This window comes from Dromaius novaehollandiae, chromosome 10, assembly GCF_036370855.1.
Source record: "Dromaius novaehollandiae isolate bDroNov1 chromosome 10, bDroNov1.hap1, whole genome shotgun sequence".
NCBI classification, from domain to species: Eukaryota; Metazoa; Chordata; class Aves; order Casuariiformes; family Dromaiidae; genus Dromaius; species Dromaius novaehollandiae.
The window spans coordinates 10203129-10220531 of record NC_088107.1 but is presented as its reverse complement, the minus strand read 5'-3'; the positions used below and the strand labels follow the sequence as shown (position 1 = coordinate 10220531).

Below are 17403 nucleotides of genomic sequence, written 5' to 3'. Positions count from 1 at the left end.
GCCTTCCTTTTACATTTCCTTCCACCTATTTACTGTATTTTTATTTAGGTTTCAGTCTCCAAGCAAAAAGTCACTTCATCTATAGGTTTTACAAAAACCCTCATGTTTTCAGGTGATGAGAACAAAAGGTTAACAGTATTAAGTGACCAGCTTTGCTACAGTTCACTGATATAACTTGCAATCTATTAACTTTAACATACGTGGCATTGATACAGCATTTTCCTCAAGTCATTTATAGACATTCGTAACTATATCCAGAAAACAAGCTGGTGAAACAGATTAACTGTTATCCCCACAACAGAGAAGAACAAAGAAAAGTTGAACAGACTCAACAAAAAAGCAGGTGCTCATATCTCAAATCCTATTATGGGAGGCAAAGTTAAAGCCATTTTCACACTATTCTTCAAAGATCCCTGGAAACCTGAATGCAGTCTCTTACACAGAGCAGCAAAGCCAGAGGCCTGAGAAGATTACGTGTGAGCTGGAACGGAGAATACCTTGCAAGTATGAACAAACTACATCACTTCTTCCCATCCAAAAGCATCAGTATAGCTCAGGTCATGATTTGCAAGTCTCACAGAGAGAGGTAGAGAGGCCAAGGAGAGGGCAGAACGGAATGACGGAGGAAGAGAGAGGCAGAGAGGCCCTGCTACAAGAATTGTTAGGACGCATGAGCTGGCCTAATATTCCTAAAAGGGACTGGCTACAGATAAATGTATCTGTCCCCATTATATGAATATTTTATCAACCAGTATTTTATGAAGATGACTCAGCTGGCAGCAGGATTTCTCCCTCCCCTATACACTCGCATTAATATGTTCATACACCATAGAAAAGCAAACAAAGTTATTCAATAAGATCGGACTTCTCTCAAAGCTATGCAATATATGACACACATTTAAGGGCTCTATGCAAAAGCTAAGTGTAGAAATGTCATGGCCAGTGTTATCCAGGAGATCATGCATCCTGCTTGGACAGTCCTCTTTAATTCTTCAGAAGCATTTCATATTTCTTTGAGCTACTCTGTAACCATTTCCATAGGTTTAAACAAGAAAGACACTACTTTCTTTGGATTTAAAATGAAAACAACCTGCACTTTCACTGCACTGGCACTTTCACTGTCTTGTGAACCAGAAATAGGAAGGCATTCTGCTCGGGTAAGCAACACAGCAACCTCTGTTTTTCCCCACACCCAAACAAGCGGAGGAAACGCATATCAATTTCGTAAGTGCTGCGAACGCCCTGAGCTCTATCAGTGAGACTCTGGATGCACTTAAGCATCTGCTTTCAGAGAAGTGGAGATATTATGGCCTAACAGAGAAACACAACTCTTCTGATGAATCTCTCAATTATATACTTTCAGCTAGATCCTTTAAATATTATAAAAAAAATACCTAAAGTGATAACTGCCACATGGAAGAAGACAGTCATTTTATGAAAACAATCTATTACTAGAAAAGATTTTTCCAATACCTTTTCAGAAGCAAGAAAATCTCGGCGTTCCTTTGTTTCTCACCATTTTTTATATTGGCATTCTTACTTTTAAATCAGACTCATCAATTCACTTCAACTTTTTTGATGCAGTACTCAAAATCCAATCTCAGGGTTTTAAGAGGGATTTTACAGAAATACTCTCATGGAAAAAGGTATGGGGGTTAAAAAATGAGGACACGAACAATAGCTTAGGTAGTGCCTTTACAAATAAGCATACATTAAGCATTCATTTCACGTTGATGTTAAAGATTAACTTCTTACGTTACAAAAATTTTTCCCTCCTATATCGACTATAGGTAATTTCTTAACTACGTTTCAGGAGAAGGTGTATTAATAGATACAGGGGATAAAATAAAATTGGAAAAAAAAAAAAAGGAGCTTAAGGCTTCCTATAGTTTACGAAGTCCTATATAAATGAGAAGTTATATTTCATTCCTAAGCATCCTCAAGTTCTGCCACTCCTGCCTTTCAAGTATAGGCTGACTCAACCCTACCAGGATTAAAGACCTGCTGCTCCACAGAATCTATGCATTATCAAGACAATATTTAAACTTGCACAGGAGGAAAAGGAAGTGTAAATTAGTGTATGTTCATTCCTTCAATGAACTTTCAGCACATTGAGTGTTACTGGGGCCTGAACATTCAACACTCAAATATAAAGCTAAGATGATTTAAAAAAAATTATATAGCAATCACCAGGATTAACAGCACCAGATGTTCTAAAACATCAGACCACAGATAACTGGTTTAGAGCTTAAAATCAAATTTCTCAGTCAAAGCCTTTATCTTCACAAACCCAGGGGCTAAATCCCTCCTCCCCTTTCTCAGTTAATATTACTTGAAATCAAGTACATTAAAATTAAGCATACAGTCACAGTTCCTCTTGTGTGTTGAGTTGAAGTGCTCATAAAACCTGCCTGGCGCTCTCCAGGACAACTTAGCACAAAACCAAGAATTTACTAAAGAAACAGAAATGTTTGTATTTAGTTATACACATATTTAATATCAGTGAATTTAGCTATATTTAAGTAGCAGATGCTAATCTATGAAATGGACATTTCAGTAAGGGAGAGTCAATAGTATTTCTGGTGTATACATTTAGAAAAGTATTAACTCTCTCATAACTTCCATACACCCACATCAGAAAATTCACTCCTGAAGGAAGGTCATATATCCTTGTTCAGCTTATCCAGCTATCTTATTTGACATCATCTCTGGCTACTATGGAGTAAAAAAAAAGATTTCTTGCTAGCCAACTTTTCCTCTCAAAAGAGGATGCTTACCAACTATCAGGCAGCCACTCAACAGCGGCATAAGCACCTAGCTGTGGATGAAGACCGATTATTAACACAATCACTTAAGTGCTTCATTCCAACGAATGCTAAAGGTAGAAACTGGCTTCCCGGACTATAATGTTATTCAGCGTTTTGTTTGCCTCTCTACCTGCGATGCAATCCTGGTGAACCAAACCCTACTTTGTCACAGTATCACCAGAGAACAACTGGTTATGCAGGAAGAAGTGTTATCAATTCAACTAAGTGCCACTTTGGCACTCAACTGTGTACAATAAACCAGCACAGCACAAAGAAAAGTCTTGTGCTGCTGGAGTTCCTATTTTTGAAATAAAAGATAACAGTGCAGTGTTTGAAAGAGTAGGTGTATTAATGTCTACATAAGGGCCGAGTACCAATTTGGACAGCCACATTGTGCCTACGTAGGTTTTCTGTAGCTTCACCATTCCATAACAAACGCGCTTTTAGTTATAAACTGCCGCTGTGTTTCTCCACCACTGCGCACATTTACCCCAACATGCAGCTACATTTTACAAATGAACAGTTTTTCCCCTTCTCCTAGTACTACAAAGCCTGCAAGAAAGAAGCAAAATAGAAATATTTAATTAGAATTTAAAAAGAAGAGTATTTAAAGAAAGCCTGATCAGATATTACTGTGAATGGCAGAAAAGAACACAGTTCACATTAGACTATTACCCAGAAACACTGGGAGCAGTGAAAGAAGGAAAAAAGAGTATCAAATCAATATTTTTAAATTCAGTCTCTCTTCTCCTCCTCCAAATCCAAGTAACAAAACGAGCTAAGTTTAAGCTAACACTGCCTTCTTTTCCAAATTGACACTTGCTTCATCATCAAAAAAAACTAGAAAATTACTGTGACTGACCAAAGAGACTAAGAACCCTTGGTTCATTTTTTCCTGCTGCTGAAATGTAGTGAGTTCAGGACTACATCCAGTTAAGAAACATCCAAAATACTTAGGTCAAATTTTCTTCACTATGATCATTATTAAATGATGGATGGAGAGGGTAATTTCCCGAGATAATCAGAAGATGCCAGTTTCTATTTACGTCAACACTGTCTGTTCAGTGCCATATGCAAAATGGACTACAGCTCTTAAATGAGCTTTGACAGGAGGGCATCCAATTTGGAAGGGTGGTATATTTGGCACCAGCTCGCTCAGTCTCGGCAGAATAAAGGATAGAAAAGAACTCAACAGACCAAGGAGACTTAACAGCCCTCGTGCCCTCTAAAAACTGGGTCAATATGGAGGATTTAAGACAATCTAATCTTTTATGGCAAAAATTCAGATCCAAGCCATATTCAAGGCCATTCTGATCTTTTAAACCACTGGCACCTTGGCTCTTTGTTAAAGCAAATACAAACCAAAATAATTTCTTTATTAGAAAGACAATTATATTTGAGCTTGTATTCCTTCACAGATAATAGCTTCTGTATTATCAGATTAATTTTGAGCACAGTCATAAAAACAGGATACAGAACTAACTGTACTGGTTTTGTAGACAAAGGGCTTTAGCAATAGAAAAAAAGTCACATTACATGAATAATTAGCAAGAGCTCAGGCAAAAGGCCAGAGGGTTTCCATATCGGAGAAAAAGAAGTTTGGAAGCTGGTAGAGATTCAGCATAAATCTAAACCTTATAGGCATACTGGTCAGGTTTTAGGTCAAACACCACTTAGTATCTTGAACTACTGTAGTGACTTCTGAAAAGGGTGTTTCTTACGTCAAAAAGAGATCTCTGCAATGCATGCAAAGTCACAAGGTAATTATTAACCAGTCTGAGACAAAGGTTACGTGCCCATAAACTACTGTACGTAAAAATAGCAAAACTGGACCCCACCTCATCCTACAACTTTGATACTTTTACAGCAGGTTAAGCTTGATAAGATATTCATACCTAGATTGAAACACTAACATTTTCTGTAACATTATCAACACACAGTAAAACTCTGCCTTTACTAGAAAAACAAGGAGACAAGACTTTACAGTAGGGAGCAACAGAAAAACTATTGTGAATAAGATGTGCAATACAGCTCAATACGCAAGTTGAGGGACACCTCAGAGTAAGGGGAGGAGGAGCGTACTGACTGGCTCTTGACCAGCTGCCCCAAGCAAAGAATTATCCAGGGAACACTTCCAAAACAGATTTTATGCAGAATGAACTATTTCAATTAAAAAAAAAACCACACACACTTTTGGGGAGGGGAAAAGAAGCTCTAAAACTTTGCTAGTTTTGTAGCAAATGAAGAGCATGTTGGAGAAGAGTCTTCTAAATTTGCCCCTGGAGGACATGCTTCAAGAACAGGACTGTTTTCTAGAAAGATGCCACTTTCCCCAGGCTGTCATAAAGCTAACATCCTACTTTCAGTGGTATAAATTCATCAGATGTTGGGGAAGACTATACAGAGATTGGACAAAGATTAATATCTGTACAAAGAAACCAGTCTAACACTTAAGGCAAGCTAACCACTCAAAAATTCCCTTGAAGTGTAAATGGTTCCACATATAACAAATGCAAAATGCTTAACAGAAGCCTACCCCCATGTTACCACTGGCTTCTCTTTACTTTGCATGTCATAAGATTTTCAGTTTATTGTATTGTGTAATAGTTAATATGACCTTCCCAAAGGCAGACAAATGTTCTTGTTTAATTTATTATAAATAACTCTTCAATTTCATGGAATAATGATTAAATAATCTAAACATTATCTCAGTTCATCCATGCACTGGAAAAAATATACAGTAGGTTTTGCTGCTTTGTTGATTTTGAACACCATTTTTCAAGTTCCATCAGAAGACATCCAAAGCAAAGCTAATAGCAAGTCAACAGTACAGAGGAACGGCCAGAAAGATTTTATAATCTGAGCAAAATCCTTTCTAAACAACCCTGTTAAAAGGAAAACATTTCAAGCAGAACTATTTCAAAAGTGCTTTCCCAAGAAAAATGATGAAGTTGGTTCCAGAGTTTTCAAACCTGGTTGGATCCCATTATTCATTACTCCATATTTGTTCATTTGCTGTATGTACAAATGAAGTGGATGCGCCACGTCACAGAAAGTTAAAATTAACAGCTCTAAGCCACTACTATCTTAAGAAATTTGGCAGCGTTCTGCTTAAAAAAAAAAAAAGTCTTTGAGAGCTACTAGCTGACACTGCCTGACTTGAGAAGGGTTATTTGCCAGACACCAACGTATGCAGCTTGTCTCAGCACCATGCCTTGGCTGATAAACAAGGCTTGCAAGGGTCAAAGTTCTTAAAGTGAAATTTCTATATGTAAATAGCATTTTTGAATCTGGTACAGTAATACAGATCTTCCTAAAAGCCTACCCAAAACTGTCTACACCACCAATGAACTTCAAATTAACAGTAAGGATAAAGTATTCTCATCTTGAAAGACGTGCCTAGAAAAAATTTCAAGTGATTGTACTTATAAACAATATTCCTTTCGGGAAAGCATAAAGTTTTTATAACAAATTCACACACAACAGAGTTAGAAGCAGTACTTTGAGACGACTGCTAGTTTAAATGTTTTCCTCTGGACTTTTGAGGCAAATGTACTAACTTAAAACCTTATCTTGCACATCACCATCATTTTTCATTTATGAACCCACATGGAAGTCCCCTGCTTGAAAGTTCTGCGAAGATTTCACAGATATATTTCATGATTGCAGGGGTTTTCCCAAAGACGTGGAAATGCTCATAAAGACAGATGAAATCAAGGGAGGCAGGTAGGGGGTGGGAAATACAGCCAGATCCTACTGGTTAACAGTGTTGCACCTATGCATCATTCAGCCTTATGGCCAACATTTCCAACCACAACGTAATGCCAACGTAGGAGAAGTTTCATTCTACAAAACGAACAGTAGTTAAAAAACTGGTATGGATATAGATAGCACCAGTATAATGCTATCATTATACAACCAGCCTGCACCTGCACCTTTCTGAGACTGTGTGCAGTCGATCTAGCTTCATGAGCAAGCTTGCCACAAAAGTGTATTCTTCTCAAAGTAGCCCTTGCAATAAGGAATGCAAATATGTTCTCAGTCCTCAGGCTGATGCTCAGTACTATTTATCCCATTCTATGTTCTTAGTCCTCTGTTAAGAGCATCTTTATTCCTCCATGTTCATATGGAGTTTGCTCAGTTTACAAGCCACATCCTCCATGTGCTCATACAACCCGGGACACAAGAAATAAAACACCACCAAAATGCTCCTTTTGACAGCAGGAATGAAACGCAGCTTCATCACTGTCGTGGGGGCAGCGGTATTATTAACTCAGGGTTTATTGTAAACAGATTTATTGAAGACGGCTATGCAGTGTAGTCATAGCGAGCGAATCTTACTGCACATTTGTTATTGCTCAAGTCTTAGTTTCTTACCACTCCAACGGTTTCTTGTCAGAGGTTCTCTTAACTCCTGGAGAATAACCTTGAGATGCTCAAGCAGAGACTCACCACCGTGCAGCCTGCTGCCGTGCAGGAGAGCCCAACGGGTTCCAGGCTGCAGTGCTATTTATGGGCACAGAATTTAACTCTTGGTCATACAATATTTGGTGTGGGGATACACCTTTTTGCTGACCTCACACCCATTTCTGGCCTCACCAGTTGCAACCAGTATCGCCTAACTCCTCCTCTCAGCCCTGGGCACTGTCAGCTATTTGCTGCAGCTGGGGCCCAAGATTGGGGGGGTGGGGGGAGAAGGGGGGGGGTAGCTGTGCTCAACCACAGCCAGAAGTCAGCCAGAGCAGGCAGCTACTTATGTCATTCATCTAAAAAATCTGAAAGCAAGTCAGTCAAGATGAAGCAAGAGTCATTGGATCACTGAAACTGCTTAATCACAAACTGCTCCCGTATATTCTAACAAGAACAAAATGCTACATCTAAGCTGTAAGTTTAGCTCTAAATGCTAAGCTTCTGCTTCATGTCCAAACAACTAAGCTGACTTTTGAACACCTGGGCAGTCTCTATCTCCACTCTAGTTTCCATTTCCCCTCCCTTCTGTAACAACTCCACCTTGGATTGTACTTTACTGGAAGTGAGACTTTCTACTGCTAAAAGTTACTGATGTGTGAAAATGCAATGCATATTTCTCCAGTGCATCACACTTTATAAAATAATAATAATAAATCACTAACTTTTTCATTCAGCTCTTTCCTTTCATTAAAAATACCAACACAGAATTCCAGAGCTAAGGTCCAAAGCACAGCCTTCCTTCAATCACGCTTGCTTTGCATCTTCTCCCTTTAGACTGCAGATGGGAAACTCCCTTGTACATTCAAAGCTGTACCAGCTGTGCTAGTTTGGTTTTGTATCACAAAACAGAACAGTGATAACATTAAAAGATTAACTGTCAAATGCTGGGCTTCTTGCTGCCTTAAGTACTAGTCTCTAGTGATCTCAATTCTCTACTACACACTTATTTCTACAGATGCAAACAGGTCATCCAATTACTGTATTTTAGGCCATACAAAATTGATGTTTGAGAGATAGAACACAATATAAGCTCAAAATTACATGAAGAGACAACTAAGAGCTACTGCAGTTCAAAGACTGTAGCATGTGCCTTTCCTGGGTGCAAAAAATGCAAGGAACTCCTCATCCGGCACACGGATGAAGTGCCTTCAACTCCCCCCAAATGCAGTGGCAACTGCAACTGTCTCCTGAAGTTGATCAACGGAAAGAATTCCCCTTTTAGCTGCTAACTGGCAAAGCAAACTTGGTATATGCATGAGCATGTTAGCTTCAACACATTCAGAGCTTATTTTATGATGCATTTCAACTGCTCCCAGCACAGCCTTGTAATTTATTTTTGTGAGGGAGGGTAGAAAGGAATGTTAGTTATTCATTAAATTTATTACCAGCTTGGGGCGGGGGGGGGGGGGGAGCAATCTTATTTGTCCATTTAACTTATTAGTGCTACACAATTTGGACTCCTGGCTTTAAACCCAACATAGGCAACTGAGGGACTAGTTTCCTGATATTTTGCTGAAAGATACATTTGATGCAGGGCTTAATGGCAAAAGTTACTATAACCAGATTCCGCTCCGCCCCGCCCCCCCAGGTAAACCTCTTCTTAAAAACAAACACGCAATTCAGATATGCTAAACTCCAGATTGCTACTTGCTCAGCATTTCTTTTGTACTAACGTATCTTCATGTGTGGAAGCAGCACAGAACTGAAAACAAACAAACAAGACCCCCAAAGCCCATTTTCTCCATTCAATACAGAAATATTCACTTGCTCAAAAATCGTCAAAGCTTTCCCCACAAAACCAGTTGCTGACAGATGACCCTTTTTGGTAGTTTCAATGTTACTCCTCATAGAATTTATTCATGGCACCTATATCCTCAGGTCTCTGGAGTCATGGATAACATTACTAATTGTTTTCTTTTTTGGAGGGGGGAAGGAAGGAGACTTTTTTTTCTTTTTTTTTTTTTTAAATACTTACAGGCACAAGTAATGAGCTACTTTATCCAGATAGAGAAAGGGAAGCAGCTTGCCTTTCTTTCTGTCTCATATACAAGTTAATCTATCACGTGGCATTAAAAGCAGATAAAAAATCTTGAGTTGCTTCAGCACGTAGACCTTAATGATGTGTCCCTCTAGAATCCTTTACGGACAATGCTCTGATTACATCAAGAGCCAGACCTATAACCTCTATATGGTAGGGTAAAATAACATGGCCAGCTCAGGCTGCTGAATTTCAGGACTATCCACATCCAGGATAGCAACTATTATTACACAAAGGTTCAGCAGCAGCTTATTTCCCTCTCCCCAAAACACAGCATTAGTTGCAAAGCACTCTTGTCAATGAAAACTTCATTTTTTTTTAAACAAGCTTTGATCTTACAGTCCTGACAGAAGTAGGAAAATATTTAGCAAATCCACTTTCTCTTACTTCAGTGACTCATCTATGTAATGCAACACCAAAGCTCAGTAAACATTCTGGATAACTTTGCGCATCGGAGCACCTGTTTTAAACAGTTGTTGGTATTTGACCCTGGGGTGTTCATCTGACTTAATCGCTGCTCATTGTGTAGACAATGACAAGAGACTATTCTCTAGGTTTCTATTTTCAGGCAGTTGTAGGCAGTTTTTCTTGGAATACTGACCATGGTAGGTAGAATAAGTTCAGTTTTAGAAAACAGTGTCTTTGAAAATTAATGAGTATGCATTACATACAGTGTTTGCAAAAGTTTATCAACATTATTGATAAACTGGAGGTGGGAATACCCTGTTACAGTTAATCATAGCTATGATAGAAAACCCCCAAATCTAAATCCATGGATGTACTTAGGAAGCTGCACTTGTGATGGGCTCAGGGAAGCCTATGTATAACACCTGGAGTCTACCGTGGATGGAGAGCGTATCTCGGAAATATTACCTGGAACGACCGCAGTAAAAGGCAATACATGAAAATATAGATTAGTAGTTTGCCTGTTCAACTTCATCCTACCTTTAAGATCCACTGTTTTGAAAAACCACATTATCTAAAGGTTACCTAGAGTTTAAAGCTGCCTACCAGGTAATGACCACGAACAAGGAAGCACAGTGGAACCCAGAACTCTGCATTTATAGTGACTCAGCCAAGCACAGCCTTCGGCTATCCTACAAATTTACTTTGCTAATTTTGTATCAAAAGCCCTACGTTTTCACTTACGTATTTTTATCTGAGGAATACACACTTGCAGTAGCAGACACTTCAGTAGCAGCCTTGAGAAATCACTAAGTTGAATGGTGACGAAATCCTCAAGTTTTCAGATTAGCAAAAATGTCACTGCACTGAGAACTATGCATATCCTTTTATGGTTTCAATGCTTAACCTATGTACAGTGGCAAACCGTAAACCCCAGCCACCTGATAGTCTTTATCAATGTATTTTTCATAAGATGGGTATATCTAAGTTCAGTGGTAGAAAGGTGATGTGACTCATAGCAAGTGGCAGAACAAAATACGCACAAAAAATCCTCTTGGAAAGTTACACTGAAAGCAACATGAGTTAAAAGAACACATCTCCATTACGCTTACAGAGCAGGGTGCACACTAGGGGAGTTTATTCCTACTATAAAACATTTTGGGAAGGTGTAGACTGTTTCTTATTTGTCTCTGTAATAAAGCGCGACTCCTGCCCTCCCAGCCTTCCCGGATGTGCATATTACAAATTGTTCAATTAAACACTTCTGGGAACACTGAGTGGGAAGCAGCAAATAAGGCTAAATCTTTAAGAGGGTTTCAAGGGACTACGTAGAACAAAAACCTTTAAGTCAACTCAGTGTTGAAATATCCAGTCCAAAGAACTCGGACTAGATCACACATGGCAAGACAGTGCGAACGAAAGACTTTGTCACAAAGAAAATTAAATTAGAAATAAACTATTCTGACAAATCAGGAAAAACAACACTGGAGCTATTATTACCTAGGAAGCTGTAGCTACTTAGCAAATCAGAATGGAGACCGACTAAACTGATACAACCTCAGAAGATTAGTTATCACTCCAGACTAATCCAATTAGATGCGTTTCCTGATTTTACTTAAATGAAAACTGCAACACTTTTCACCAACTCCTGCAAAGGAAACATCAATAACAGGAGAGAGGGAATCAGCACTGTGCATAATAAAACACCCCTCATAAGAAAAGTTCTTAATTTTTTTTTTAAAACATCACATTTGAGTAAAAAGTTTTTAAAATGACTTAAATTTTAAACTACCTGCATCCATTATTAAAAGCTCCTGTATTTAGTTATATCATTTCACATGGCAAAAGATGAGTTCTGGTGACCATAAAGTTTCTATTGGCAAAAGTGGAGGTGAACCAATGCTCTCTCATGGACTGAATGACAAATTCAAATGTACATGTTTTGGGAATGAAATATTTAAACATCACAATAAAATCTGTTAATTATCAAAAGCTTAAATACAAGCAGAGGATATTAGAATGGTTTATACTGTGCACCAGGAATAAATAGCAAGCTATATTTCATTAACTGCAACAAGAACAGCTCTTTGAAGCAATTTATTAACTATGCATTATTCACTTCCTTTCAATATCCAGAATATGGGCTGATGGATTATTCTCTTTGATACTCTACTTTGGAATCAGAGATTTGGGGGAAGCAGTGCCTTCTTTCATTTGACTGGGATTTTAAACCATTTCATAAATCTTGTCCAAGTGTTTAGAGAACACACAAATTGATTTTACTATGAATACTGTGCAACTAAAGGAATAATCATGGCTATGTGTTTGCACACAAACTCTAGGTGTGGATCCTGTTTAAGTACTATACATTTTCTTAACATTAAAGCATTAGTTCTCTTGCCATGTGCAATTCATGAAGAGAGAGGAAAAAAACAATCAAGTCATTCTGTGTAAATGCTGTACTGAGTCAACCAGATATTAGGATAAGAGTTAATCACACCTCAGTAAAAACCAGCAACTTAAAACCATATGGACCAGGACAGAACACAGGGTCCAATATACCTTCTCCTCATTCTGGTTTTATTTTCAGAAGAAGCAAAACTAAAACTGACCAATGTGCCTAAAAAAAGTCTTCTGAAGTAACGCAACTAAAGATTTTTTGATGAGAAATATTTAGGTACCAGATGGAAATTTGTTATTCAAGTGGATACTGGATGATTATTACCTGATATAGGAACTATAGCAACCATTGCTACAGCTAGACATGTGAAGGAGCATCTATTATGAACTTATTCTAAGGAGATACAAATTATATATCAGTATCTTTCTCATTCTGAAAGACAGTTACCATTCAAGCTTATTAATTAGTAAAATTACTAGTTAAGAGTATACGTTATTCATAAGGAGAAATAATCATTTGGCTAGCGGTAAGGAAAATAAGCTATTGCTTATTCCAAGTAAAAGGAACAAAGAATAGTTCACATCTATTCTCTAAAGATAGGCTGATGATTGAAATTGAATAAAACTTGCATGACTGTTTTTTTCATCCACTGTTGATAATGTTGATGATGTTTTAATAATCATTTGTTATATACAGTTTGATACCTCAATGCTTATATGTTAGCAAGATCCTCATTTCAGTAAAATTTCAAAAATTTGTAGCCATATTTGTAATCATGGTCAGTTTATTATCATTTCGAAAATTTGGCAGTAATCTGTTTTGTCCAAGTGTGGTGTTAATTCCTGTCTTACTTGGGGCAATTCTCAAAATATACTAATAAATTAATATTCGCTAAAGATCAGTTGCACTTCACAGGAATAATTTAAAAATAATAATAAAAAATAATCTAAGATTTCTAGCATTTTAATGATTCCTTTCTGCTGCCAGGTAGAATGGCTGGTGGACTCCAAACAGCAACGGATTCCCACAGAACTTACACAGATAACCTAATCTATTATAAGACTTCACTTCTAACTTTGCATTACAGTTCACTGCCATATGATTACAGGCCAAATATTAGGAATTTTAATTAAGAACAAAAGCACATATATACAAACTCTTGAAAGCAACTACTAAACTGCTGTAATGGAAATGGCATAATATAACATTTTACGTCAAGTCTGACTTGTATTCTTACAGTAGAATCTTTCACTTAAGTTGCATCAATTCATTAATAGAGCTAAAAATGATCAAAGCCTTGCAACATTCATGTTACTGCTTAGAGAATTCATAAGCAGGAAGACTATTGTTTTGGCTCATACTTGTTATGAAGAAAATCATCTGAGAGAACAGATTCTATTGATTTTTTTAAAAGCTTACATTTTACAGTAACTGAAACCTTTACTGGACACCTCAAACACTGTAATATTTCCTTTAGCTCCTGAAAAATCTTACCAATTATAACACAACTAGTCTAAGAGGATGCTCAAAATAGCACTAAGATCTGGGATGTACAAACATAGCAAGGTAGGAGCTGGCAAATTTCAACCCCTCAAGTTAAGGGGAGAACAGAACCTAAATCTTGTATAAGATCTCCACTCTCATATAAAATTAGACTTCCTCCAGTCATACTTTAATAGAAGGAGCCCAATCCCCTCAGAGCAAGCTAAGCACATGTTGGGATTGCCCATTGTGTCAGACTTCAAGAGTCAGACTTGAAGCAAAGGAACCCCTAGTTTCCAGATCTTCACTGGTCTTAAACATGCACTAAATGCCTGTCAAGACACAAGCAGTTCCAACCAGACATGAAAGAACTTTCCCAGAGCTCTAGAAAGCTTTCATGAGAAAAATTTCATCAAATAAACAATAAGTGAGGTACAGAGAAAGCACAGAACCAAAGGACAAGCATTAGCCAGGTTTGGCTTATACATAGCACTTTTCCTTCCTTAAAGCTTATTTACAGCATGCATATGCATCATAGGGCATTTGATCCTGTATTCTGGATACAGTATATCAAAATTATTTCTTTACATTAGACTATATTGCTTATATTCAATCAATATTTATATTCTTTGAGTTTTGTAGGATCTAGAAAACAAACCCAGAATCTGGTTTACTCACCAAAGATTTCCCTCATGATCTTAACCTGACTTGGGCAGACCACTGTCAAAAGTCATTTGGATTCAACAACTGACCAAGCCCTGGATCCATCAAAAGCCAATTATCAAATTAGTAACAACTCCTGTCACTATTTTTGAAGCAGGCATCTATCCTTAAATACTCATTTCACACAAGCCAAGTTCATTCACACAACCCCAGTGCCAAGAACAGAAAACATCCATAGCTCTTTTCTCTTGCCCTGCTGCAGAAATTCAAGCTTTTTAAAACGTATCTCCTTCAGGATACAATCCTTGAAGCTTCAGTTTAAGAATCACTTATACAACAACAAATAGAGCTCATGGTTTCTGTGAACAGAAGAGTCAACAGAGGCCCAGAGCTGGTAGATAGTTGTAGTAAGGTGTCAGAGGCAGCAGCTCTGCTCAGGAGTTCCTAGAAGTTGCAGGCTCCCTGTGCTCCTACTTGCCATGCTGCCTTGACAAAGTCTTCTCATTGCTCTTCCATCCCTTTGGATGCCACCTACTTCGGCATCTCCTCCTGGCAGGATCCCTAGCTCTACTTCCACCTGTCAACACTTTTCCCTTCCACCTCGCTACCTCAGCCAGCTTGATAACAGTTATTTGGTTGCCAAAAGAAGATGATGTATATGTCATATGAGCTTGCATGAAAACTCAGATGCATCACAGAAAGCTAGCAGCTCTTGGTAAGCACTAGCCCAGGCTACAGCCAAATTCAGTCAATGCTTTGGCTTGACTGGGTTAACTTGTAAGCGCAGACAAGGGTGGGCAAGATTTACACCAATGAAAAATCTTGAACAAAAGAATTTTTTTGCACCCTGCAAGCTCAATCTGATTTCAAACTGCAACCCATGCAATAAGAATACTTCCTGCTTGTGGTGGATATTTGTAATGGTGAAGCAACGGGCGACAACACAGCTGACTGACCCTGAATTCATAAGAGCCCAAGGATGAAGCCTTGTGCATCCTTTTAATGAATGAAGCCTTCCAGCAAATTACTTTGTAGTTGTTGTTGGGACACCAGATGACACCTCAAGATAACTCAACCATCTGCAGACCCTTTCCCTTCACCTCTCAGCAAGTTAGCTGTTCAGATACTGAACTTATTAGGATTAAATGGAGATACAGAAACATCTTGTCCCCAACATCCATTTACCTTGTCCTGAGGGCCTGCCAGGCTGCATCAATGTCTGCGTACAGGTTTTTCTCGGAGGGCTTGCCGGTGCTCACCCCGTAGCCAGAGTAGTCATACGAGAAGACGTTGCAGTTGATGCGGGAGCCAAGGCCAATATAGAAGCTGCACATCTGGCCCAGGTCCACCGCATTACCGTGCGAGAAGAGCAGCGTGTACCGGCCAGTGGGGGCACAACGTACGAACATGCAGCCCAGCCTGTTATCTCGCGCCGTGCGGGAGAAGAACACTTCCACGGCATCCAGTTCCCGCTGCGAATACTGCCAATCCGCCCGCTCGCTCAAGTGCAGGCTGCAGGTGCCCGATCCTGTCGGGGTGCCTGCCCCCGCGGCCGCCCCAGCCTCCTGCTGCTGCTCGGGCTGCAGCACCGTGTACGTGGGCTCCGGGGGCAGGAAGGCCAGCTTGGCGGCGATGCGGCTGGGGCAAGGCGGGCAGCAGAAGAGCCAGCACAGCTCACCCAGAGAGAAACCGTTCATTCTGGGGCCTTGTTCTGGCATCAGAGACACCGGAGAAAAACTAACCTACGGGGAGAAGAAACCGAGCCAACCGGCCCGCAGCCCTCCTCCAGTGCAACCTGCTCGCCTTCCCGTAAGCCTCCGGACTGCCCTCCCAGGCGAACAACGGCTACCTTTGAGGAACTACAAGTCACTGAAAATAACACAGCTCTTCTAAGCCAGGAAACGCACTCAGAAGAAAACCCGCAAAACACACACCAAGTACAACCAGCCCTTAAAAACCCGACAACTAACGCTCCAGCAAACCCAGCCCTCTAAAACGCTGCCCCAGCTCCCCTTAGAGAAAAAAAAGGAAAAAAAAGTGCACATGTACAGAGCCGGCCCCCAGACCCCGCGGCTCAGCGCAGCCCCCGAACTGCCTAAACGCAGGCGCCCCCACACCGGCGCTGCCCCCAGCCCCGAGCGCGCAGCCCGGCAAGGCCAGGCCCCCCGACAGCGCCCTCCCGGCCGCCCCCCGCTGAAGGCCCAGCGCCGCCGGCCCCGGCCCGCGGCAGCCCCCGCCGGCGGCAGCGCCGCGGCCAACCGCCGCCCCAGGGGCTCCGCTCTGCGCGGCCGCAGGCGGAGGAGGCTCCGCCGGGGCGGGCAAGGGGACGGCAAGGTCGAGGCTCAGCCGCGCGTGGCCGCGGGCAGGGCCACGCCGGCGGCGGCGGCGCGCAGGCAGGAGCAGGCAGCGGCCATGTCCCGGCGCGCTCCCCCCTCGCGCCGCACCGCTTCCGGGTTACGGGCGCGGAGCGGGGCCGCCCGCCGCAGGTGCCGGCGGGGACGCGGCGAACGCCCGGCGCGGCCCACAGCGCCCTGCCCGCGGCGGCTCGCTGCTGCCCCCTAGTCCCGCGCCGGGCCGCCGCCGCGCAGGTGCGCGGGGGGCGGAGCGCGGCGGAGGTGAGCGGCAGCCTCCAGCCCCAGCGAGGACTCAGACCCCCACGCGGGGCGCGTCGCCTGCTGGCCCTTTAAGGGAGCCCCACGCCGCCGCCGCGGTCACGTGCGGCGGGAGCGCGCTCGCCCCCCGCCGTCCCCCCTCCCTTCGCGCATGCGCGGCGGGGCCGGGGGCAGCCGCGGAGGGGGCGGCGGGGGCCATTTCGCGCCCTGCGTGTGGCGGTCGCCGGGCGGCGGGGAGGTGGCACCGCGGCCCGCAGCGCTTCTCGGCGCGGCCCCCTCGCTCTCGACCCCCGGCGTGCTGGGGTCACCTCGGGGAAAGGGCCGGCACGGCGCCTTATGGAAACGCCCCCCGGGCGGTCGGGGTGGCGGGGCCCTTCGCGGAGGGTCGCCGTGAGGGGAGCGCGGGGGCGAGGCGGGGCGGCAGTGAAGCTTCTCCTCGGCGGGAGCACCCAGAGCAGGGCTCGCGGTACCGGGTGTGCGAGACGTTCACACTCGAGAGCAGGAGGGACCCGGGCATCTTTGTGA

At 41.8% G+C, this 17403-nt stretch overlaps 1 protein-coding gene across 1 annotated transcript in view; it reads right to left on the bottom strand.

Moving 5' to 3' along the window:
* Positions 1-16823, bottom strand: part of ABHD17C (abhydrolase domain containing 17C, depalmitoylase) — a 36020-nt gene extending 19197 nt beyond the window's left edge. Inside the window, exon 1 of the mRNA XM_026121312.2 lies at positions 15452-16823. Coding sequence (XP_025977097.1) covers positions 15452-15984 — 533 coding nt within the window. The 5' untranslated portion in view covers positions 15985-16823. The remainder of the gene's footprint in view (positions 1-15451) is intronic.
* Positions 16824-17403: the final 580 nt, after the last annotated feature.